The following is a 27,523-nucleotide window of genomic DNA, read 5'->3' as shown; positions in this document are numbered from 1 at the left end:
CGGCGTATCAGTAGATACGCCGTCGTAACTCTGAATCTGCGCCGTCGTATATTTAAGTGTATTCTCAAATTGAGATACACTTAAATCTAGCCTGCGCCGTCGTATCTTAGCTGTCTATTTAGGCCTGCCGCTAGGGGCGTGAACGCCGATTTACGCCTAGAATGCGTAAATCAGCGAGATACGCCTATTCACGAATGTACGCTTGCCTGTCGCAGTAAAGATACGCCGTTTACGTAAGGCGTTTTCAGGCCTAAAGTTAATCCACCAAAAAGATGGCGCAGCCAATGTTACGTATGGACGTCGGAACCGTGTCGAATTTTGAAAATTTTACGTTGTTTGCGCAAGTCGTCCGTGAATGGGGCTGGACGTAATTTACGTTCACGTCGAAAACCAATAAGTCCTTGCGGCGTAATTTGGAGCATGCGCACTGGGATACGTCCACGGACGGCGCATGCGCCGTTCGTTAAAAACATAATTTACGTGGGGTCATGCTTTTTGTTTACATAAAACACGCCCACCTCTTCACAATTTGAATTAGGCGCGCTTACGCCGGGACATTTACGATACGCCGCCGTAACTTAGGACGCAAGTGCTTTGTGAATACAGCACTTGCCTCTCTAACTTACAGCGGCATATCGTAAATACGATACGCTACGCCTGCACAAAATTAAGCCAGTCTTTCTGAATCTGGCTAAAATACATTTTCACTTCAACATTAGTCACCCCGACCAGCATGCTGGAAAGTAAAAAAAATAAAAAGAGAAAACTTGCATATTTGTCAATCACATCAACTTCACTGGCTGCAAAAAAAAAAAAAAAAAAAAAAAATTCTTGCGGAGCGTCCGATTAGCGGAATAATAAATAGCGAATTAAAAGAGCCTTTTGATCTAATGCCATTAAAAACCAACTCTGCGTAGAAAGCGGGAGAATCGTCACTTACAAACCAGCGCGGCACGGCGAGGCATTGCGTTCGCCTATTAACGACAATCTGTTTTACACTTGCTTGAAATAAGTGGCGACACCTAACGAAGCTTAATGTGTAATTCATGAGAGCGCGCCGGTGACGTGCAATTTCTACTCTTTGCCTTGAAGGCTAAAATTAGCTCGTTCGTTGACATCAAATAAAAATCAAAATGTAAAAAAAAAAAAAAAAAGGCAAGGAGGTTTTTTTTTTTTTTATGATGAATTACGTCTCCCTCTCGGATCGCGTAATAAAATATATATATTTTTTTTCTATGAAGCCCTTTTCTGATGCCGCAAGGCTGGTTTGGCGTCCTCTTTCCGTCGCCGGGTCTCGAGAGAGCTCAAATACTATAATTTATATTTACTGGACTCCCGCCGACGTCATCGCTGACTGAAGACGCAATCGGGAGCCGAAAACGTTTTACAGAAGCCGTTGAGGGGCTTCTGTTGTGACTCATTTCCACAATCTGGAAAAAAAAACTTTATAAAAAAAAAAAAAGGCAAAAGTAAAAAAATAAAAAAATGAAAGGCAACATTTTTGCCCATTGTAGATTGCAGCACCCCTCCATACATTCTATGGCCCAGATTCTGAAAGGGCTCACGAAGGCGCAACGCAATGTGCGCCGTCGCAAGTCCTAATCTGGGCCGTCGTATCTATGCGACCAATTCTTAGAATCAGTTACGCATAGATAACCATTAGATCCGACAGGCGTAAGGCTCTTAAATGCAAGATCGTGCATGCAAACTAGCAAAATACGCAAATTCCCGAACGTACGCGCGGTCGACGCAGTGACGTTACAACGTTTACGTTAGATTTGCGACGTGTAAAGTTGCCCCTGCTATATGAGGGGTAGCCAATGTTAAGTATGGCCGTCGTTCCCGCGACGAAATTTAAAAATTTACGTTGTTTGCGTAAGTCGTCTGTGAATGGGGCTGGACGGCATTTACGTTCACGTCGAAACCAAATGACGTCCTCGCGACGTCATTTAGCGCAATGCACGTCGGGAAATTTTAGGGACGGCGCATGCGTATTAAGTTCGGCGCGGGAACACGCGCAATTTAAATGCTATACGCCCCCTACCCGCCTAATTTGAATTAGGCGGGCTTGCGCCGGGGGATTTAAGCTACGCTGCCGCAACTTTACAGGCAAGTGCTTTGTGAATCAAGCACTTGCCCGTAAAACTTGCGGCGGCGTAACGTAAATGAGATACATTACGCCGCCGCAGAGATGCGGCGATCTACGAGAATCTGCCCCTATGCTTTTTGTGAGGATATTCTTTAACCACTTAAAACCCCCGGACCATACTGCTGGTCAAAGACCAGAGCGCTTTTTGCGATTCGGCACTGCATCGCTTTAACCGACAATTGCGCGGTCGTGCGACGTGGCTCCCAAACAAAATTGGCGTCCTTTTTCCCCACAAATAGAGCTTTCTTTTGGTAGCATTTGATCACCTCTGCGGTTTTTCGTTTTTGCGCTATAAACAAAAATAGAGCGACAATTTTGAAAAAAATGCAAGGTAAATATCCCCCAAAAACATATATATATATATATATATATATATATATATATATATATATATATATATATATATATATATATATATATATATATATATATATATATATATATATATATATATATATATATATATATATATATATATATATATATAAATAAAACTTTTTTTCCTCAGTTTAGGCCGATACGTATTCTTCTACATATTTTTCGTAAAAAAAAAAAAAAAAAAAGGGGGGTAGTTTTATGGCATTTTTATTAATATTTTTTATTTTTTTACACTAGTAATGGTGGCGATCGGCGATTTTTTTCCGGTACTGCGACATTATGGCAGACACTTCGGACACATTATTGGGACTATGATGTACCCCATACGTCTTGCCGTACTCCCTGGTTTACAGGCGTGCCCGCCCCCTGCCTCTCATGCTGTAGCCAGTATTATGCTTTTTGCGATGATATTCTTGAACCATATGCCAACCTTCTATTAGTAAATGTTACTGCGGGCGGCTCCCCCCGGCACCGTGATGTACTCGTACGTCTTGCCGTACTTCCTGGTTTACAGGCGTGCCCGCCCCCTGCCTCTCATGCGCTTTGTGACTATATTCTTTAACCACATGGCAACCATCAAATTTACTGCGGGCGGCTCCCCTTCGGTACCGTGATGTACCCATCCGCCTTGTCCTACTTCCGTGGTTTACAGGCGTGCCCGCCCCCTGCCTCTCATGCTGTAGCTAGCATTATGCTTTTCGCTATTATATTCTTAAACCACATGCTGACTGTCTACTAGTAGCAGTAATTTTACTGCTGGCTGGTGGCTCCCCTGGGCACCTAGACGTACCCGCCGTACTTCTAGGATTACAGATTCGCCCCCCCTGCCTCACTGTGTCCAACCACAGTTCATCAGCAGGCTCGCAGCCAACGATTTTGGCTGCGAACCTGCGGATTGCTGTGGCCAATCAAAGCATAGAAGAATGTATTCGTAAACACAACACAGATCTGAGAGAAGGAAAGGCGCCGCTCACCAATGCAGTGCATTAGTATGTAGATGAAGGGGGCCTCAGCCAGTGTTCATTTCGTCGACTAAAACCAACAAACATCTTAGTCTACCAACTTAATACAATTTTAGTCGACTAAAATACGACTAAAACTAAAATGGTATTTTAGTCAAAAGACTAAAACTAAATAAAAATTTGATGTCAAAATGAACACTGGTCTGTAGTGCATGTTTATACCTCAATACCATAAATAATAACACAGGAGATTTTTCACTCCAGCCGTATATAATGAGTTTGGAAATTGTAGAGAAATGCTTAAATAATGCATTACAATTTAACTACACCCATAAGATTGTAGATGACTAAAATAGGTTTTAGTCGATTAAAGCATCCCCCTATACATCCTCTATAGGATCAAGCATCCCCCCATACATCCTCTATAGGATCAAGCATCCCCCCATACATCCTCTATAGCAGGGGTCTTCAAGCTACGGCCCTCCAGGTGTTCAGGAACTACAATTCCCATAATGCCTTGTCATGTCTGTGAATGTCAGAATTTTGCAATGCCTCATGGGATTTGTAGTTCCGCAACAGCTGGAGGGCCGTAGTTTGAGGATCCCTGCTCTATAGGATCAAGCATTCCCCATTCATCCTCTATAGGATCAAGCATCCCCAATTCATCCTCTATAGGATCAAGCATCCCCCCTATACATCCTCTAAAACTAAAATGCCATTTTAGTCCCAAGACTAAAAACGAAATTGAAATTTTCAGCCAAAATTAAACACTGGCCTCAGCCGGCGCCACTCAAGCCACGCCCATGTTTCACACAACTCCCCTGAGCTTGGTCACGGAGGGCCTCAAGCTCATATTGCTTTTTTTTTCAAAATGGTCACTCTATTTTCGTTTATAGCGCAAACAATAAAAACCGCAGAGGTGATCAAATACCAGCAAAACAAAGCTCTATTTGTGGGGAAAAAAGGACGTAAATTTTGTTTGGGAGCCACGTCGCACGACAGTTAAAGTGACGCAGTGCCGAATCGCAAAAAGTGCTCTGGTGATTGGCCAGCCAAATGGTCCGGGGCCGAAGTGGTTAAAACCCTACCACGATTTTGGGCTCATTCACATCTTACTGTGATAATCCTTTGCACTAAACGCAAAACTTTTTTTTTCTCTGTTGTGCCAATTCAGCCCTCGCAAAAGAATAGGCCGTCAACCCTTTAAAAAACAAAAAACAAAAAAAACAAAAAAAAAAACAAAAAAAAAACACCACACAGTCATGCACCATGATGTAAATAATATGTAAATAGCAGAGACATTCGTATGTAAATAGCCGAGGCCGGTGGCATTCATATGTAAATAAAGGCGGCTATCATATGTATATCATGTCCTTCTGCAGTGAAGAGATGATGTGCTGTAGCCTCTAGCAACCAGTGAGCAGTATTACTTTAGAGCTGGATGATTTTGGGAAAAAAAAAAAAAAAATACTTGATTCACAATTCAAAATCAAGTTTTTTTTCCTGATGTACACTGCGCCGGTCCTAAGTTTTTAGGCGCGGCTTAAACCTAGCGCGCTGCGATCCTGGGAAAAGGCAGTGGACTAGGCCTCGGCTAAAAAAAATCCTGACCGCAGCTCGCCGCGATTCTGGGAAAAGGCAGCGGACTACGCCTCGGCCTCGCCTAAAAAAAATCCGGCCCGCAGCTCGCCATGATCCTGGGAAAAGGCCGCGGACTCGGCCTTGCCTAAAAAAAAAATCCTGCCCGCAGCTCGCCGCGATCCTGGGAAAAGGCAGCGGACTACGCCTCGGCCTCGCCTAAAAAAATCCTGCCGGCAGCTCGCCGCAATCCTGGGACAAGGCCGCGGACTAGGCCTCAGCCTCGCCTAAAAAAAATCCTGCCTGCAGCTCACCGCGACCCTGGAAAAAGGCAGCGGACTAGGCCTCGTCCTCGCCTAAAAAAAATCATGCCTGCAGCTCGCCGCGACCCTGGAAAAAGGCGGCGGACTAGGCCTCGGCCTTGCCTAAAAAAAATCCTGCCTGCAGCTCGCCGCAATCCTGGGAAAAGGGCGCGGACTAGGCCTCGGCCTCGCCTAAAAAAAAATCCTGCCGGCAGCTCGCCGCAATCCTGGGAAAAGGCCGCGGACTAGGCTTCGGCTAAAAAAAATCCTGCCTGCAGCTCGCCGCGATCCTGGGAAAAGGCCGCGGACTAGGCCTCAGCCTCGTCTAAAAAAAATCCTGCCCGCAGCTCGCCGCAATCCTGGGAAAAGGCAGCGGACTACGCCTTGGCCTAAAAAAATCCTGCCCGCAGCTCGCCGCAATCCTGGGAAAAGGCCGCGGACTAGGCCTCGGCTAAAAAAAATCCTGCCTGCAGCTCGCCGCGATCCTGGGAAAAGGCCGTGGACTACGCCTTGGCCTAAAAAAATCCTGCCCGCAGCTCGCCGCAATCCTGGGAAAAGGCCGCGGACTAGGCCTCGGCCTCGCCCAAAAAAAAAAAAATCCTGCCCACAGCCCCTGGGAAAAGGCCACGGCTTCGGCCTAGTCTGGAGAAAAATAAATAAAAAAATCGATTTGGTCAAAATCTGAATCGATTTGACCTCGCAACACGATTCAAATAGATTTTTTCCCCAGCCCTAATTACTGTACAGTAATCTCTAGCAACCTATCAACAAGAAGAAATCATGTGCTGTAACCTCTAGCAACCAATCCCTGAGCAGTATTACTGTACAGTAATCTCTAGCAACCCAACAAGAAGAAATCAAGTGCTGTAACCTCTAGCAACTAATCAGCGAGCCGCAATGTTTGCTGTAACCTCTAGCAACCAGTCAAGTAAGTGGTAATGATATGCTGTAACCTCTGGCAACCAATCGCAATCACTGCCTGATCTGATACAGTAATCTGATTTTAAGTCTAGCTGATATTTATTGTATGTCTCAGAGCAGGTGGAGAGCAAAATTGCATGGGCCCCCCCCCCACCGAAAACGTTTTGCCCATGGTCCAAACAACAATAAAGACGGCCCTGACCATACACTGTGGTTTGCTGCAATGCACTGCGCTGGGGTGACAACGCTACAGTGCGATGTGCGTTTCAGTCCTTTATCATTTCTGGAGGTCTCTTTTAAAAACGCATTGCACAAAGCAATGATCTGTAATATGTGGGCAGGCATCACGACCAATCAGATTGCACCTCCTATTAGTTAAGCGCACACAGAACAGTAGTAGTACACGGATGATTGGCTGCCATCTCTTGCAGCACAGTAGTCGTGTCCTCAGGTGCCCCTCCCCCCTCCCACCCCGGGCCTTGAACCTTTTACAATCCCCCCTGCAATGTGTCACGTTTTGGTGGCGTGACGGCTGAACACCCAACCCGACGATCCATTTCCAAAACGCATCAGAGATGGGCGGAGAGCAAAGCAGGCTTACATCTCTCCGGCACAAAAGGGAGCCAGGCTAAAAATAACCCGCTCAATAATTAATGGGGTCCTGCTTATTTTCTATAAAGTGACTGCTAGTCCCCTGTGCCGCTGCTTTCATATCCCCCCTCCCCCCCTCCTGGCTGGGGCTCGGCCTGTGACGTGAAACGCCGGCGAAGTGACTCCCCTCCGCTCTCGGGGGGCCCCCAAACACTGTGCTAAATTTAACTCTCCAACCCCGTTCTGCAGATAAGAGAGACTAGAAAATGTGATTACTGATGCCTCTCACACATGGCGTTCTGCCGCTACATATAGAGGCGGAGGCCGTGCCCCGAATAATAATCATAGCCTCAGATGGCTGGGCTTCGAGCAGGGAACACGAGCCAGACAAGGAGGGGGAAACAATGAACGATGCAATGAAGGCACAAAGGCCAATGTGAAAGACACCACAGTTATGTCCCTGTACCCGATACAAGCCCTACAATGCTTTCTTTAAGGGAATGTACAGGAAACCTGGCAAAACGGATAATGCAAATCAGTGGTCTCCAAACTGTGGCCCACGGGCCGAATGCGTCCTTTTATCCGGCTCTCAGGGTAACATGACTCACACTAACCCCAGCAATGGGGCCCCATGCCTCCCAATGACACCAACGATAGGGACGCCATGCCTCCCAATGACACCGACGCCATGCCTTCCAATGACAAAGATAGGAACGCCATGCCTCCCAATGACACCGACGCCATGCCTCCCAATGACACCGACGCCATGCCTCCCAATGACACCAACGATAGGAACACCATGCCTCCCAATGACGCCATGCCTCCCAAAGATAGGGACGCCATGCCTCCCAAAGATAGGGACGCCATGCCTCCCAAAGATAGGGACGCCATGCCCCCCAAAGATAGGGACGCCATGCCCCCCAAAGATAGGGACGCCATGCCTCCCAAAGATAGGGACGCCATGCCTCCCAAAGATAGGGACGCCATGCCTCCCAAAGATAGGGACGCCATGCCTCCCAAAGATAGGGACGCCATGCCTCCCAAAGATAGGGACGCCATGCCTCCCAAAGATAGGGACGCCATGCCTCCCAAAGATAGGGACGCCATGCCTCCCAAAGATAGGGACGCCATGCCTCCCAAAGATAGGGACGCCATGCCTCCCAAAGATAGGGACGCCATGCCTCCCAAAGATAGGGACGCCATGCCTCCCAAAGATAGGGACGCCATGCCTCCCAAAGATAGGGACGCCATGCCTCCCAATGACACCAAAGATAGGGACGCCATGCCTCCCAATGACACCAAAGATAGGGACGCCATGCCTCCCAATGACACCAAAGATAGCGACGCCATGCCTCCCAATGACACCAAAGATAGGGACGCCATGCCTCCCAATGACACCAAAGATAGGGACGCCATGCCTCCCAATGACACCAAAGATAGGGACGCCATGCCTCCCAATGACACCAAAGATAGGGACGCCATGCCTCCCAATGACACCAAAGATAGGGACGCCATGCCTCCCAATGACACCAAAGATAGGGACGCCATGCCTCCCAATGACACCAAAGATAGGGACGCCATGCCTCCCAATGACACCAAAGATAGGGACGCCATGCCTCCCAATGACACCAGAGATAGGGACGCCATGCCTCCCAATGACACCAAAGATAGGGACGCCATGCCTCCCAATGACACCAAAGATAGGGACGCCATGCCTCCCAATGACACCAAAGATAGGGACGCCATGCCTCCCAATGACACCAAAGATAGGGACGCCATGCCTCCCAATGACACCAAAGATAGGGACGCCATGCCTCCCAATGACACCAAAGATAGGGACGCCATGCCTCCCAATGACACCAAAGATAGGGACGCCATGCCTCCCAATGACACCAAAGATAGGGACGCCATGCCTCCCAATGACACCAAAGATAGGGACGCCATGCCTCCCAATGACACCAAAGATAGGGACGCCATGCCTCCCAATGACACCAAAGATAGGGACGCCATGCCTCCCAATGACACCAAAGATAGGGACGCCATGCCTCCCAATGACACCAAAGATAGGGACGCCATGCCTCCCAATGACACCAAAGATAGGGACGCCATGCCTCCCAATGACACCAAAGATAGGGACGCCATGCCTCCCAATGACACCAAAGATAGGGACGCCATGCCTCCCAATGACACCAAAGATAGGGACGCCATGCCTCCCAATGACACCAAAGATAGGGACGCCATGCCTCCCAATGACACCAAAGATAGGGACGCCATGCCTCCCAATGACACCAAAGATAGGGACGCCATGCCTCCCAATGACACCAAAGATAGGGACGCCATGCCTCCCAATGACACCAACGACAGGACGCCATGCCTCCCAATGACACCAACGACGGGACGCCATGCCTCCCAATGACACCAACGACGGGACGCCATGCCTCCCAATGACACCAACGACGGGACGCCATGCCTCCCAATGACACCAACGACGGGACGCCATGCCTCCCAATGACACCAACGACGGGACGCCATGCCTCCCAATGACACCAACGACGGGACGCCATGCCTCCCAATGACACCAACGACGGGACGCCATGCCTCCCAATGACACCAACGACGGGACGCCATGCCTCCCAATGACACCAACGACGGGACGCCATGCCTCCCAATGACACCAACGACGGGACGCCATGCCTCCCAATGACACCAAAGACAGGACGCCATGCCTCCCAATGACACCAACGACGGGACGCCATGCCTCCCAATGACACCAACGACGGGACGCCATGCCTCCCAATGACACCAACGACGGGACGCCATGCCTCCCAATGACACCAAAGACAGGACGCCATGCCTCCCAATGACACCAACGACGGGACGCCATGCCTCCAAATGACACCAACGACGGGACGCCATGCCTCCCAATGACACCGACGGGACGCCATGCCTCCCAATGACACCAACGACGGGACGCCATGCCCCCCAATGACACCAACAATGGGAAACTATTCCAATGACAAAGCACCATCCCCATTCTACTGACCAGAGGTCAAAGGTAGGTGGCTGCAAATGTCAATAGACACCCACTTCACTTTGGAAAGTGGGGGCGCACCATGTTGAGGGCAGGTTTTCAATGGATCTGGAAGGTTTGGTGTGGCCAGACCTTGAGGGTAGATAGAAAGCTGCCTGTAACGACACCCCGAGTATGAAAGGGGTTAAAGCCGTTTAGGACATTCCTTTACCGAACACAAGGCAGCTACCGGACACTCCAACCAGCCGAATAAGAAACCCATACGAATAATTCTCCCCCAAATACGAGACGAAGCTCCGTGTTGAGGGTTAAGCAGGAAGAAGAGCCTTTATTGAAAGCAATACAAGTTTTATACACAGTCTGGAAATACACCTGTGACCAGAAACCCAATTAACATGAGCTAATTAACTACTGTATTTATCGGCGTATACCGCGCACTTTTTTGCCCTGAAAATCAGGGCAAAATCGTGGGTGCGCGATATACTCCGATACCCACTTCCCGCGCTGTGTTTGAACCACTGCGCCGGCATATGTCGAGCGCAGTACACTCGGGTATAGTCGGGCAGGCTTGGCTCCTCTCGCGTTCACGTCCTGTACGTCCTTTACGCGAGAGGAGCCGAGCCTGCCCGACTATACCCGAGTGTACTGCGCTCGGTATATGCCGACGCAGTGGTTCAAACTCAGCGTGGGGAGGACACCACTATGGCCGCAGAAGGACGCCGGACCGGACGAGGCCGCCGATGGACAGGACGCGATGGACGACGGGCAAGACACCGACGAGGGGGCATCCAAACTAAGTATTTATTTTTTCCAGGAATTTTTCTTCAAGTTCGGGGGTGCGCGATATTAAAAAGTTAAAAATAAAAAGTTAGTTGGTCTAGAATTTCTGTCATTAGCTTCCTGAATAGCAGTGGCTGCCTAATGCTTTGTTATACAGCTTGGAGATTCTTCATCATTAGAACTGTAGTTACATCTTGTAATATGAGAAAATATTTTTTTTCTCAATGAAATGGCGCCCTCTGCTGACTAACTATATTATTATAGAATGGAATCAAGAGAAAGCTCACAAAAGCACCTCCTGGAAATGCCAGGCCTCAACTAATGATGCATTCAGAACACCACAACCTAATATTAGCACGTGCAAAAAGGACAGAAACCGCAATATTTAAAATCTTATTCCAAACGTCATTGTAAAAAAAAAAAAAAAAAAAAAAAAAAAAAAAAAAAAAAATATTTAAATAAAAATTTAAAAAAATCACAAGAGCTTTAGGGCTGGTTCACATCACAAGTGCGTTTCGGATTCGTTCCTAATGCATTTATGTTCTTGATGCGTTTCCAGATTTTTTTCCTCACTGTACTGGGATCTATTGCTTTTTTTTTTTGATGCGTTTTACCACGTTCCAGTACAGTCCAGTGCAGGAAAAATGCAGCAGGTTCTACTTTTTTTCCTGGAACTTAAATTGTTTTCATGCACTGGACTGTAGGGGGTGCATGAAATCAAACCACTGAATCGAAAAGATTCGACCGAGAGAGACATGAAGATTCGACCGAGAGAGAGACATGAAGATTCGACACAGAGAGAGACATGAAGATTCGACACAGAGAGAGACATGAAGATTCGACACAGAGAGAGACATGAAGATTCGACACAGAGAGAGACATGAAGATTCGACACAGAGAGAGACATGAAGATTCGACACAGAGAGAGACATGAAGATTCGACACAGAGAGAGACATGAAGATTCGACACAGAGAGAGACATGAAGATTCGACACAGAGAGAGACATGAAGATTCGACACAGAGAGAGACATGAAGATTCGACACAGAGAGAGACATGAAGATTCGACACAGAGAGAGACATGAAGATTCGACACAGAGAGAGACATGAAGATTCGACACAGAGAGACATGAAGATTCGACATACAGAGACATGAAGAGTCAAATTTATTTTTTTTTTTTTTTAAAGATTCTGTCGAATCTTCTTTTTTTTTCTTTTCCTTCTTAGAACATTCAACAGACACCATAAGCCTTCAATGACAGATTCGACCTTAATTGTGCCTAACCTTAACTCTATTAGTCCAATATTATTCTACATAAAGAGAAAAGAGTCGACAATATAGAGACTAGAGGTCGACCGATATATCGGCCGATATTTGGCCGTTTGAGAAATTGGCATCGGCCGATTTTTATCCAAATTAGGCCGATTATTAACATGCCCGCTAGCGGTGCCACGGATCCGGAGCTAGGCCAAAGCCGCGGCCTTTCCTGATGCTGGGACCGCGGCGGCAATCCACGGATTGCCGCCACGGTCACAGCATCAGGAAAGGCTGCGGCTTCAGCCTAGCTCCGGAGCCGCGGCCATCTTGGTACACCCAGCGCGGCGGCCCTCCTCTTTGTTTACACCCACAGAGGAGGGGCCGCTCGCTGCTATCTGCTGACTTTTTTTTAAATTTTTTTTTAGTTTAAGGAAGTCGGCAGCCAACCAGCGACAGCCGCTGCCGACATCCTCTACTGTAAAAAAAACATCCCCTGACATGCTGCACGCCCTGCCGGTAACTGCCCGCCCGCGGTGCATTCTGGGGTTTGTAGGCAGAGGCAGGGCGCGCAGCACGTCAGGGGACGTTATTTTCAGAGTGGAGGATGTCGGTAGCGGCGGCCGCCGATTGGCTGTTACCGGCCCGTTCTGCATTCTGGGGATTGTAGGCAGAGGCGGGGCAGCACATCAGGGCCAGGGACGAATGGAGCGACCCCCTAATTTTCCAGGAAAAATGTTGGTTTTGGGATATACTCGCCATATAAGACTACCCCCTTCCTACTAGTCTTTCTGAAAGCTGAGGGGTAGCCAGAACCGCTGACAGAAAATGCCCCCCACTGTGCCTGAACTTGCCCCCCACTGTGCGAACAGTGCCATCACTCACGTTTTGCAGATTTGACTTCCAGGCCGTGACAGTCTCCGTCTGCTGCGAGCGTCAATGATTTGAAAGCCGCTCCTTCTCCTCAGAGTGTCCTGTGATAGGAGGAACACAAATTTTCCCAGCAGCGCCTCTGTTGTGTGTTGCGCCTATCACGGACGTCTTCTCATCTCGTCCGAGGATAAGAAGGCATCTGTGATAGGAGGAACAGAGGCGCTGCTGGGAAGATTTGTGTTCCTCCTATCACAGGACACTGAGGAGAAGGAGCGGCTTTCAAATCATTGACGCTCGCAGCAGACGGAGACTGTCACCGGCGTAGAAGACGACCCCCGACTTATACGCCGGAAAATACGGTAATATTGCATATTTTTCAAGTAATTTACGAGCCTGCTTAGAAGCCCTAAGGTACTGTACAATGCTGCTTATCTTAAAAAAATGTGTCTTTCCAGAAAATTCCCTCTTAAAATTGGGGTGCGCATTGTACGCCAAAAAATATGGTAATACTAGCAAAGGTTGCAAGTGAATTTGTAAAAAGACTCTTATGGGGTTTCCGCTAACAACTGAAATGCCGGTGTCTTGTCACATTCCGCTCGCCATCACAGATTGCTCCGGAAGTCACGTTCCGTCGCCGCCATCTTGCTACTTCCCACACTCCTGCACAGTAATGATATAGAGTGAGAAGGGGGCAAGCGGACATCTTGTTACACCCATGGGAGTTTTAGATGTCTCAAGTATTTTCAACACAAAACGGAGCTTATATGCTTAAATACAGTGTTTGGAAATCCGACGGACTGTTTAGATTGTAAATTTTAACCACTTAAGGACCCGCTCATGTACATATACGTCGGTACTTTAAAGATGGATATCTCGGTAACGACAGCAGCCACTGCCACAACCGGGATATCCATCTTTTCCGTGAGTGGTCCTGTAAAATTATAACGGTGGTCTCCTCGGCGGATTCTCCGCAAGATCACCATTATCGGTGGCGGGAGTGGGGCCCCCCCTCCTGCGCCCTCAACCGCTTACCGGAGCCATCGGCAGTGGCAGCGGCGATCGGGTCCTTCACTCTGCTGTGTGTGGATATGAGTGAGGGGCAAGATGGCCCCCGCCCGTCTCCATAGCACAGCAGGGCGGAAGAAACGTCAAAAGGCACATTTTTTTGTCGTCATTTTTTCAAATGACTTTTTATTATTGCATTTTAGTCTAAATATGAGATGTGAGGTCTTTTTGACCCCCAGATGTCATATTTAAGAGGACCTGTCATGCTTTTTTCTATTACAAGGGATGTTTACATTCCTTGTAATAGGAATAAAAAGTGACCCATTATTTTTTTACAACAGCATAAAAATGAATAAAATAAATTAAAATAAATAAGAAAACGAAAAAAAAATTTTTTAAAGCGCCCCGTCCCGACGAGCTTGCGCACAGAAGCGAACGCATACGCGAGCAGCGCCCGCATATTAAAAAACAGTGTTCAAACCGCACAAGTGAGGTACCGCCGCAATCGTTAGAGCGAGAGCAATAATTCTAGACCTTCTATGTAACTCAAAAGATGCAACCTGTAGAATTTTTTGAACGTCGCCTATGGAGGTTTTTAAGGGTAAAAGTTTGACGCCAATTCCACGAACGGGCGCAATTTTGAAGCGTGACATCTTGGATATCATTTTACTCGGCGCAACATTATCTTTCACAAAATAACAAAGAAATTGGGCTAACTTTACTGTGGTCTTATTTTTTTTATTAAAAAAAGTGCGCTTGTAAGAACGCTGCGCAAATACGGTGTGACAAAAAGTATTGCAATGACCGCCATATTATTCTCTAGGGCAGGGGTCTCCACATTCTTTACCAACAGAAGGGCCAGTTTATTGTCCTAGGACTTTAGGGGGGCCGAAATGTGGCCAGTAGAGGCAGAAAATGTCACAGGCCCAGCATCAGTGAAGATAAATATGGCCTCAGGGTTGGTGGTGAATAAGAGGAGGAGTAGTGCCCCTATTAGTAGGATGAATGGTATCCCATCATTGGTATTAGCGGAAGATATAGTGCTCCATTGATGGTGTCAGTGGGAGGAATAATGCCCCAAGGGCCAGATAAAGGCTGGCAAAAGGGCCACATCTGGCCCTCGGGCCGCAGTTTGGAGACCCCTGCTCTAGATAGATATATATAGATATATATATATATATATATATATATATATATATATATATATATATATATATATATATATATTATATAATGTTTGGGGGTTCCAAGTAAATCACCAAATCTGAAAAACGGGCGAGGCTCTTAAGTGGTTAATCACTTAGGCTGCATTCACACCTGAGCGACAGCCGCGATCGGCGGTAGCGGCGTATTTTGCCGCTAGTGTGAAACCTTCGATTTTTTTTTTTTTTTTTTCTAAGTCTTCCCATTGCTGTCAATGGGAAAACGCCTATGTCGCTTGAAAAAAAGGGTCCGGGACTTTTTTTCAGGCGACAGGCGTTCCGCATCTATGAGATGTGAACCATCTCCATAGACAGCAATGGGAATTCTCCCCTCTAGCGGCAGAAGCGTCCGGCGTCGGGCGTTTTGTCGCTCAGATGTGAATGCAGTCTTAAGCCCCGAACCAAAATGCAGCTAAAGGCCCAGGCCAGGTTTTGCGATTCGGCACTGCGTCGCTTTAACAGACAATTGCGCGGTCGTGCGACGTGGCTCCCAAACAAAATTGACGTCCTTTTTTCCCCCACAAATAGAGCTTTTTTTTGGTGGTATTTGATCACCTCTGCGGTTTTTATTTTTTGCGCTATAAACAAAAATAGAGCGTCAATTTTGAAAAAAATTCAAAATTTTTTACTTTTTGCTATAATAAATATCCCCCAAAAACATATATATATAAAAAAAAAAAAATTTCCTCAGTTTAGGCCGATACGTATTCTACCTATTTTTAATTAAAAAAAATAAAAAAAAATAAAAAAAATAGCAATAAGCGTTTATCGATTGGTTTGCGCAAAATTTATAGCGTTTACAAAATAGGGGATAGTTTTATTGCATTTTTATCAATTATTATTTTTTTTACTACTAATGGCGGCGATCAGCGATTTTTTTTGTGACTGCGACATTATGGCGGACACTTCGGACAATTTTTACACATTTTTGGGACCATTGTCATTTTCACAGCCAAAAATGCATTTAAATTGCATTCTTTATTGTGAAAATGACAGTTGCAGTTTGGGAGTTAACCACAGGGGGCGCTGTAGAAGTTAGTGTTCACTTAGTGTGTGTTTACAACTGTAGGGGGGTGTGGCTGTAGGTCTGACGTCATCGATCGTGTCTCCCCTATAAAAGGGATCACTCGATCGATGCAGCCGCCACAGTGAAGCTCCCTGTTCTTCAGCTCCGGGGAGCGATCGCGAGGGGGCGGCTAGAAACGAATAGCCGCCCCCTCATCCCGGATCGCTCCCACACAATTTCCGACCGCCGCATGTACCGGGGGGGGTCCCGACCCGCGGAAAGGCAGGGACGTACATGTACGCCCATCTGCCTGTACGTGCCATTCTGTGGACATACATATACATGCGGCGGTCGTTAAGTGGTTAAAAGCAGCAGACCTGCTGACTTTACATGGTTGCCAATGTGACAGAACACCTCAGATTTTCACATTTAACATGTAAACAGTCAGTCGGATTTAGTCCGCTTGCCCGCTTTACACGCTATCATTACTGTGTCGGGTGTAGCAAGATGGCGGCGACGGACCGTCACTTTCTGAGCAATCTGTGATGGGGAGCCGAATATGACAAGATACAGACTTTAGCTGGGCTCACCATATAATGGAAATGTAACTTCTGAACAAATTAACAACCAGCTGAAAAAATAAAAAAAACAACAAACACCACAAGCACCGGACAACTCACAGAACAGCTAAAGTCATCATACAGGTTTATTTGAATACTTAAATATCATTTATCCAGCTAGAAAGCTGCAGTAGGAACATTATAAATCAAAAACAAGTCATTGGAAGGAGTAGTCCATGAACCCAACGAGGGGCGCCGTGAACAGAGAGCGGGGCGACATGCTTACCGCTGCACACCGAGGTGCTGACGTTGTACAGAAGAGGATAAAGCTGCAGGCACCGGATCATCTGTAAGCCGCCCTCACAATCCATACACGGCTTGCGAAGATCCAGAGCTACGCGGAAGACTTGAAGTGCGCCAGTCAGGTTCTTTAACGAGAGGTAGGCATTGCCCAGACTCAGCAACGTTATTGGCTGTGCAAAAAAAATTGGATACATATTAAAATGGTAAAAAAAACAAAAAAAAAAAACACACAACAGGCTAGATTCATGTACCTGCGCTTCTTCTTACGGCGGCGCAGCGTATCGTCTTTACGCTACGCCGCCGTAACTTACAGGAGCAAGTGGCGTATTCACAAAGCACTTGCTCCGTAAGTTGCGGCGGCGTAGCGTAAATGGGGCCGGCGTAAGCCCGCCTAATTCAAATGTGGAAGGGGGGGCGTGTTTTATGCTAATGTGTGATGACCTGACGTGATTGACGTGTTTTACGAACGGCGCATGCGCCATCCGTGTACACATCCCAGTGTGCATTGCTCCCAGGTACGCCTCAACGACGTATTGGTTTCGACGTGAACGTAAATTACGTCTAGCCCTATTCGCGAACGACTTGCGCAAACGACGTAAAAAATTCAAATTTCGAAGCGGGAACGACATCCATACTTAACATTGGCTGCGCCTCCTAATAGCAGGAGCAACGTTACGCCGAAAAAGCCTAACGTAAACGACGTAAATAAATTGCGCCGGCCGTACGTACGTTTGTGAATCGGCGTATCTAGGTAATTTGCATATTCTACGCCGAAAACAACGGAAGCGCCCCTAGCGGCCAACGTAATATTGCACACAATTCTACGCCGCCGCATTCAAGTTACGTCGGCGGAGGAAGCCTATTTTTTTTAGCGTATCTGCCTTTGAAAATCGGCGTAACGATACGCCGGCGCAAATTTGAAATTACGGCGGCGTATCTGGAGATACGCCGCTGTAAAAGCTACATGAATCTACCCCAACACATTTAAATTACCGCATATACTCGAGTATAAGCCGGCCTGAATATAAGCCGAGGCACCTAATTTTACCACAAAAAAAAAAAATGGGAAAAACGTATTGACTGGAGTATAAGCCTAGGGTAGGAAATGCAGCAGCTACTGCAAGTGGAAAAGAGAATCAATGTTCATCTGCAGGCTCACTGTGCCCATTCTGCAGGCTCACTGTGCCCATTCTGCAGCCTCACTGTGCCCATTCTGCAGCCTCACTGTGCCCATTCTGCAGCCTCACTGTGCCCATTCTGCAGCCTCACTGTGCCCATTCTGCAGCCTCACTGTGCCCATTCGCCGTGTCATGCAGTCTTAAAGGAGTTGTAAAGGAAAAAAATGTTTTTGCTGAAATGACTGTTTACAGGGTATAGAGACATTGGGCCAGATTCTCATAGAATCGGCGTTGGCGTAGTGTAAGCCATTTACACCACGCCACCGCAACTTACTGGAGCAAGTGCCGTATTCTCCAAGCACTTGCTCCGTAATTTGCGGCGGCGTAGTATAAATGGCCCGGCGTATGGCCGCGTAATTCAAAGGGGGCGGCATGTATTCAAATTAAGCGCGCCCCCGTGCCGATCGAACTGCGCATGCACCGGGGCAGAAGAATAGCCCAGTGCGCATGCTCCAGCTCACGACGGAAAACGTCAATGACGCCGACGTGAGCGTCATTGACGTAAAGTCGTATTCACAAACGAGTTAGTAAAACGACGTAACCGACGGAAAAAGACGACGCTGACCCGACGCCATACTTAACATGACATACGGCGGACTGGCGTAAGGTTACCCCTCATATAGCAAGGGTAACCTTACGCTTACGGAAACGACGACGCCGCGCAAATTCGTTTGGGAATCGTCGTATCAGGCTCATTTGCATAGTCAAATGAGAACTGAACGTAAACGCCACCTATCGACCAGCGTCGAATTACATCTAAGATCCGACGGTGTAAGTGACTTACACCTGTCGGATCTACGCCGTATCTATGCGAAAATGATTCTAGGAATCAGGCGCATAGATACCCGGGGGGCAAAAACAGAGATACGACGGTGTTTCCTGAGATACTCCGTCGTAACTCTTCTGAGAATCTGGCCCATAATAGTCAACTGATTCCTTTTAAAATTGATTAAAAATAAATTATATAATGTACCTCTAGTTTCGTTTTTGCATGTTATCCTGCCTGTGTGCATGTACAGAGCCATAGAGCAGTGATGGTTTGAAAAATGAAACTAGAATCTCCCAGCACTGTGGTCATCAGGAAACAGACAACCAGGAAGTGTCCAGAACAGAGAAGGATTACAGCAACATCAGAGCAAAAACGAACAATGAGGACATGAAACCAGGACTGCAGTAAGGTAAGGGAAGCTATTTAGCTAAAAAAAAAAAAAAAAAAATTCCTTTAGTGACACTTTAACCACTTGATCACCGGGCCTATTTTGGCACTTCTCTCCTTCATGTAAAAATCACATTTTTTTTTTGCTAGAAAATTAATCAGAACCCCCGAATATGAATATATATATTTTTTTTAGCAGACCCCCCATAGGGAATAAAATGGCGGTCATTGCAACTTTTTCCTCGCACGGTATTTGCGCAGTAATTTTTCAAACGCCTTTTTTCTTTTTTTGGGGAAAAAAACTGTTTCAAGAATTAAAAAATAACAAAAAAACAGTAAAGTTAGCCCAATTTTTTTGTATAATGTGAAAGACGATGTTACACCGAGTAAATAGATACCCAACATGTCACGCTTTAAAATTGCGCACACTCTGGAGAAGCACCGGATGGCGGCAGGAAGGCTGCCTACAAGTGGACCGTGGACAAGTGGTTAACAAAGCATGTCCGAAGCCTTGTTGAAGCCGAGTCCTTAGCCCTGGTTCACATTGGTAGGATTCGACGTGTCAAATCGGCGGCAATGGCGCCGTCTTAAATCGGTGCGACGTTGCAGCGCCGCACCGATTTAAAAATGCAGTTTCTATTTGCGATTTCGGTCTGCGATTTACATTGAAACCCGCACAGATGTCTCTGTAATCGCGGCTGAAATCGTCAGAGTTCATCGGAACACGCGCGGCTTCATTCCCACAGCCCAGTGTGAACCTGGGCTTAAAAGGGCCCTGTACTGATAGGAAAATTATTTGGCAACAGCTTTATAGGGTTAGTAAAAATAAAATAAATAAATAAAAGCAGCTCACCTCTGAGCGGTCTATAGCGATTGCATGAAGTAGTAATTTACTGGCATCCAGATGAAGCCCGTGATGCATTAGCAGGTTGGCCAGATTCACCAGTGGGATATGCTGCTGCTGAGATGGTGCGAGGTTCAATGCTCTGCGCAGGCAAGCCATGGCCTGGGTACAGTTTCCTACAGATCGCCAATACAGAGCCGCCTCGTTCAGCACTGACCATGCCAACCCCGATGGCTAAAAAAAAAAACAAAAAAAAAAAAAAACACACACAATGGGTTAAAGGCATATCCATTTTACCGTATAAAAAGGAAAGAAAATGTCAGCAAGTGTTGGCCAGTTCCCACAAAGTGCCAGATTGCCCGGCGCCCTGTTAAAGGGCGCCGGGCAATCTGGCACAGAGCAGGCAAGTGTAAATCTATTTTATTTTAGGTAAAAACACTGGAGCCTTTACAATCACCAAGGTGGGAGGCAGCTGTAGAGGGGGTATTTTGCCCACCTGGTTAAGAGAGTGGTATAAAGAGACCCTCAGATCCTCTTCAGAAATACTGAGGTTATTAATGAGTTTATCCACCACCTAGAAAAAAAAAAAAGAAAAACGCATGTGAAATTTTTACAGCACTTGCTTTGATATTTAAATATAATCCATGACCTTTGTGGGTGAACATACCCGCTGTGCATGCCTATCGGGCTTTAGTTCGTGCAGATCCAGCTTTCCCTCCAGCTCGGCGAGCAGCCTCTGAAGGGTCTCGTTTTTGCGCACATCTGCGACAGAGGTGCAGTCTGGTGTGTGCAGGTCACTTCCTGCCTCGAGATGCTTTAATACAGCCGGGCTGACGCTAAAGGAGGTAGAAGACAAGAATTTTAGGGCCGGTATAGGAGCAATTCCTTCATAAAAACACACCGCCGTCTCAAAAATGATCTTAGATTTTATACTATTGGCAGGGCCGCCATCAGGGGGGGTACAGGCAGTACACCTGTAAGGGGCCCGGGAGGTCCCCAAATGGCAATATATATATTTTTGTAACCCCCCCGCTTCTCAATTTGAGGCGGGAAAAAAAAGCGGAGTTCCAACTGTTTAATTTTCCTTTTTGCATGAGTTTCGTTTTTTTAATAAAATTATTTATAGCACTCACGTTTTTACAGATGGATCGCCGCTTGATTGCCGATTTCACAAAAGTAAGATAACTTATATTCTGCTTTGCTGGCATTTTCCCCCCATCTTGCTTGTGGGAATGTGAAGCCCACAAGCACCATCTTCTGGGACACGGTGCAGCCCAGCGACCAGCATGCACTGCCCGTTCTCGCGCATGCGCAGTATGTACGGCTCGCAGCACCCGCACGCTTCAGATGTTGCCATCAGAAATGGGCTTCGTCGTCGAAAGTGCCCGCCCCGTTGTGATGGCAATAAAGCCCTCGTCGCTGCCCACTGACACCTGGGAAATGACGACACACCAGGAGCACCAGTGAGCACGGGCACCGAGGGAAAACGACGTCAGGCGCCATAGCGAGGAGGTGGCAGAATACAAGGGACCCCATAGCAACAGTGCTGAAGGGGGTGGGAATTTTTTTTTTTTTTTTTAATTCCAAATGTTTTTGCTGGTGCATAATGCTGTCGATTTCTGCAACGTTGTTTTTTTTAGGTGGAACTCCGCTTTAATTGGAATGATTTTTACCATCTACTAGAGACAGCATGATCTTGTACAATCGCCTTTATAGATACGAAACATGCCAGGAACCAAAGCAAAAATGTACCGGTGCTAAAGAGCATCAATGAAACCAGACTCACCTCAGACCTGACTGCACGGGAGGTAGATGATATTTTGGAAGCTCTTCAGGTGGAGGAACAGTGGGGAACCTCTTGACACAGTCTTCTCTTTTCGGCCAGAGGAGATCTGTTCCTTTCTACAAAAAAAAAAAAAGAGAAAAGAAGAAAAAGGAAAAAAAGAAAAAAAAAGAAAAGATGTTCCATATTAGAACTGTCAGCTTCCCCAGATTTTCCCCATCTATAGGAAACACACAGATATATGGCATTTTAACCACATCAATACCAGGCACTTACACCCCCTTCCTGCCCAATCAAATTTTCAGCTTTCTGCGCTGGTGCGGTTTAAATGACAATTGCGCAGTAATGCAACGCTGTACGGAATTTTTTTTGATCACCTCTGCGGTTTTTAGTTTTTGCTAAACAAAGACCGAAAATTTAGAAGAAATAAAAAGTTTCTTTTGTTTGCTATAAAACTTTGTAAAGAAGTAAGTTGATGGGCACTGGTAGGTGGCACCGATAGGCACTCAAAGGCTGCAATGATGGGTACTTATGGGTGGAACCGATAGGCTGCACTGGTGGGCATTGTGGATGGGCACTGCTGCCTGGGCAAAGATTGGAAATTCCCTGGTGGTCTAGGGGGGCATACCTGGCGGTCCAGTGTGATTGGCCATCCCTGGTGGTCCTGGTAGCATTCCGGTGGTCCTGGGCATGCAGCGCTAATAAATAATCAGCACAGACCCCCCCCCCCCCCCCATCAGGAGAGCAGCCTGGAGGGTCAAACTTGGCCTTGTGCTTACGGTCATTGTTGTGGAAAGTCCATGATCGTCCCATGTGCAGCGTTCATGCAGAAGAATGCAAATTGTCTGACAGTATTTTCTGATAACATGCTGCATGTTAACCCCAAGCATTGTCATTTGCTAAGCAGACAAAAAGGAGGAGGAACAGTCATCTTGAACAAAGCGCAACTTATACCGTATTTAATCAGCGTATACGTGCCCTTTTTTACCCTTAAAATCAGGGGAAAATCGTGGGTGCGCGATATACGCTGATACTGTTGCAGCGGTGTCTGTTTTTTTAATTAGGCGCCGAGCGCCGCAGCCTAGCCGAGTGTACTGCGCACTCGGCTATGCTCGGCTCCGCCCACAGCCACGCGAGAGAAGCCGAGAGGAGCCAAACAAACAGGAAATCCGGCTCCTCTCGGCTCGGCGCCCAATTCAAAAACGAACACCGCCGCAACCCCGGGCAACGTGCGGATGGAGGACTGGACGGACCCCGCAGACGGACACCTGGGCAGACTCGGCAAGGAAGGCTGGACGGACCCCGTACATGGCCGCAAACGGACGCCGGACCGAACAAGGCCGCCGGGAAAGACACCAAAACTAAGTAATTCATTTTTTTTTTTTTCAGGAAATTCCCTTCTAGATTAGGGGTGCGCGCTATAGGCAGATAAATACGGTAACTGAAGTAGAGAGACTGCTATCAGATCAGAAGACATACACTAAAGCTTGGACAAAATCCTATTCAACTATTAGAAGAGAGCTCCTTTGTACGGTAGACAGCCCTCGAGGAGGGTGTCCTTAACCCCAGCGAAAGATCTTTCCTCTGCCCCAGCCCGTAATTTTATTATCTATATAATAAAAGGGATATATTTTTTACTTACATCAAACATGGCAGCATCTTTGTCCCAGACTCTTATGACAGAACGTGGCACTGGAGGGCGCTGTGGGAACACGGTCTGATTCGCTTGCTGGTCTATATTCACAGATGTCATATATGCAGAGGACGTGTCTTCACCAAACTAAAAAAAAAAAAAAAAAAAATGTAAAATTTCTACTTATAAACCCATACAGGGCAAATATTCAGGACAAGGGCAATAGATAGAATGAAAAGGCAAAATGTAAACACTAAAGAACTAAAGTCAGGAGAAATATTAGCTAGGTGCTTGCATTTCTTGTGCAAAAAAAAAAAACCACTTCATTTAATCTTACAATATAGTTTTCCAGCATCTCTACGCCTTCAAACAGGTCCCTTTTACCAGTGGTCCCCAACCTTTTTTGGGGGAGGCATGCCGTTTTCCTCAAGGCAATTTGTTGGGGCAATGGCTGGTGTTGGCGTTTCAATCATCACGGCACCATGGTTGGTATGGTGTCAGGATGATTGAAGCGCATTATTTAAATTCAGTAGTTTGGTTTTTCCGCGCTAGGACTAGGTTATGAATGCTGCTGCCTCCCCTTAAGTACTCTCAAAAGAGAGTTAATAAATATATGTGTTGACGTTTTGGGGTAGGTGGCGCTGCTGATCTGATGAAGGGCTATCTATCTTTGAATGATATGCAAGTATATAGGCAAATACTGAATGTTGGGTTCCTTCCTTTGGTTTAGCTTAAATATATAGCCACCATTAGGATGTGAGGTCCCCCTTTTTATTGATTGGCAGTGTGTTTCCACTCTCAATTGATGAATGGTTCCTGTGTATCCGCCAAGGACATTTAAAAATGTTTGAGAAAGAGGCTCAAATTAAATATAAAGAAACGATACGTTAGAGAAAGGGATATTAGTTGATGTCCCCTGGACCCAGTGTGATATTGGTAGGTAATATCAATTGTATTTGGACTGGGAAATTTTCAATAATCCAATGTGCAAGCTTCTGTTGGTAATTAGTTCAATAAAAAACATATATAATGAATTATGTAAGTTGGCAGAAAAAATCTATATATATATATAAAGATGCCCCCAAGTGAAAAACTCTTATTCCGTGATAAACGCTAGTTATCTGTATCATATATGAAGTGTGTATCCAATATCAATGTTCAATCCAACAGGAAAAACAGAAAAAAAGAAAAAAAGGGGGAAAAAAGAAAAAATAGCAAAAAATGTAAAAAATCCTTTGCAATGCAAGCTATTATAGCTTCAAACTGTGCCCACTTAAAGTGCTATGTGCTGCTCAAAATTGAGTAATAGTAAATGTGTCCTCAAATAAAAATAATACAAGTTGAAAAAGGCAAAAAATGATATGAAGAAAAAATATATATATATAGTTCGCTAGATTTCACAGAAACTTAAGCAAAAAATATAAAAAATCCTTTGCAATGCAGGCTATTATAGCTTCAAACTGTGCCCATTTAAAGTGCTATGTGCTGCTCAAAATTGAGTAATAGTAAATGTGTCCTCAAATAAAAATAATGCAAGTTGAAAAAGGCAAAGAATGATGTGAAGAAAAAATATATATATCATTCGCTAGATTTCACATTGGGCTTTAAGTCCCGCAATTAATGATTAGTTGCACTTTGGATTATTAATGTGTTAGTATCCAAAAGTGCGATAAGTTGTATAGATGTTTAGAAAGTATTATTCACAATTTCATTCAAAAGATTCCAATGCCAAAGTAAGGAAAATAAAAACCAAAAACATCAGGTGTTCCTTAATGGGGGTTACTTAAGCAATATGATCCCCAACATGATTAAACAGATAATTCTTATTCCGCTCTCATCAATTTTCCTCTATTCACACTTTGATTTGACTGGCGATCCCCCCTGTTGTCTCCCCACTCACCGGACAGATGTCCCCTCAAGGGGGTGTAGGGCTTGCCTGAAATAAGCTTCAGGGAGCTATCAGATGATTACCTCTCCTCCTTATTTCAGTCTGGTGCGGGGCAGCTTTCTCCCAGGGTGCCGTGTCTTTTCTCATAAGTTTTCAATAGTATGAAAGATAAAGGAAATCCACATAGAGTAGTAGATTCTAGACTTGATGGTCAGTTTTACTAAAAAGTGATCACATCAAGTACATAATTGGTTTTAAAATTGCTACAACCCAGGCAAGAAAACGAGTAACATAAATAAAATATAAAATAAAATAAAATAAACCCGTTCTTGTGCTGGCTGCAGCTGTAAGACTAGGTCCCAGTCCTCCAACTAATTTGTACACTCGCCCGGTGCGTTTAATTTGGCCCAGCGGTGTTTCTCAGCTTGTGTCGCAGCTGATGCTCCACGGCTCTGAAGTCCGTACCCGGAAGTAACTAGTAGCGGTGCGTGCGTGTGAGATAACAGACGCTGTAGGTCACCTGACTAGTTTCGTCTATGGACGTTTTCAAAGGTGATGGACGTCTGTCATTACACACTCATTTTTGTATGATATTCGGCAGCCAATTCCCTCCTATCAGGGAGGGGCCAAACCCCTTTGACCAAATCGAGGGTTTCAGATGCAATAGGGGAGGCGTGTTCGCCAAATACATGCAAAGGACATGATCTTCTCAATCACCCAAGGGAATTAGATAATTTAACCCTTATGGGGATAAACCAAAAAAATGGGAGTATATGGAATTGAGGATATTAAATATTTATACATATAAGCCTAAACTTAGGTTGTAGCAGACATGCTTTTTATAGAGCAGGAAATTGGATACCGTTTTTCATACCAATTAATTGATCAACTTTAACTTCAAAATATATGTTACATCATATTAGTCCCTCTATAAATCTGATAGTGGATGTTTAGTAGATTTCACCGTTATATTATAACTTAGTGTGGTGCCTATAATGTATCGGGGGCTATATTTTATTAATGAAACCAATAGAGGGTTGATATTAATAGTCTTTGTGTGTGAGAACATATCACTTAGATGGAAATAAATTTAGTTTTTATGTAAGTCCCTTAACCATTTGTGCCCTGGATGTAAATTGACCTAAATTGGGTATTGTATCAATTACCATTGTATAAAATATTGTTATGTACTTCACTAAACATGTCGAAACATTTTAGTGAAGTACATAACAATGACCCTTCCCAAATGATATTCTATGGTATAGACACAGTACAAGATCACTGGAGAGGAGGAAACAGAAAAATACAAATTTCACAAAACGAAACTGAGTGGATTTATAGGATGGGGACTTTGGCACCAAAAGGAATGAACATAGACATTGATCTTAACTGTTACATATCCAACTACTAACTCCTAAACCCAGAAAATGATCCTATAACAGCTAATTTGATGGTATCACTGGAAGATATAACATAAGTTGTACAACATACAACTTTTGGGATACAATAAGGTGAAATAAGTCTTTGGATGCAGCCCTTACCAGTTGCAACTATTTCCATCTGGAATTACCACACCAACCCTCTTAAACTCATTCCCGTAGTGAAGGGGAGTAATATATACAAATATATAAAATATATCAGAGAATAAGGGAAAACAAAGAAATATTATATAACCGAATAGCCCAGCCATAGCAATTTTTTATTTTTCCACACTACCTGGGACAATCCTGAAAGCATGGTACACAACCCGTCCACTGTTCCCTTTAGAGACCATGGTTCCCCCAAATTCTTGAACTTATGTAGGAATATTTTATACAATGGTAATTGATACAATACCCAATTTAGGTCAATTTACATCCAGGGCACAAATGGTTAAGGGACTTACATAAAAACTAAATTTATTTCCATCTAAGTGATATGTTCTCACACACAAAGACTATTAATATCAACCCTCTATTGGTTTCATTAATAAAATATAGCCCCCGATACATTATAGGCACCACACTAAGTTATAATATAACGGTGAAATCTACTAAACATCCACTATCAGATTTATAGAGGGACTAATATGATGTAACATATATTTTGAAGTTAAAGTTGATCAATTAATTGGTATGAAAAACGGTATCCAATTTCCTGCTCTATA

At 45.5% G+C, this 27,523-nt stretch overlaps 1 protein-coding gene across 1 annotated transcript in view; it reads right to left on the bottom strand.

The window, feature by feature from the left end:
• Nucleotides 1-27,523, bottom strand: part of LOC120917032 (tetratricopeptide repeat protein 17-like) — a 79,640-nt gene that overhangs the window by 18,042 nt on the left and 34,075 nt on the right. The window contains 6 exon segments of the mRNA XM_040328020.1: nucleotides 16,879-17,065; nucleotides 20,083-20,307; nucleotides 20,570-20,647; nucleotides 20,741-20,909; nucleotides 21,860-21,975; nucleotides 23,499-23,636. Of these exon segments, the coding sequence (XP_040183954.1) occupies nucleotides 16,879-17,065; nucleotides 20,083-20,307; nucleotides 20,570-20,647; nucleotides 20,741-20,909; nucleotides 21,860-21,975; nucleotides 23,499-23,636 (913 nt within the window).

This window comes from Rana temporaria, chromosome 11, assembly GCF_905171775.1.
Source record: "Rana temporaria chromosome 11, aRanTem1.1, whole genome shotgun sequence".
Lineage (NCBI taxonomy): Eukaryota > Metazoa > Chordata > Amphibia > Anura > Ranidae > Rana > Rana temporaria.
This window is presented reverse-complemented; position numbering and strand designations above follow the sequence as displayed.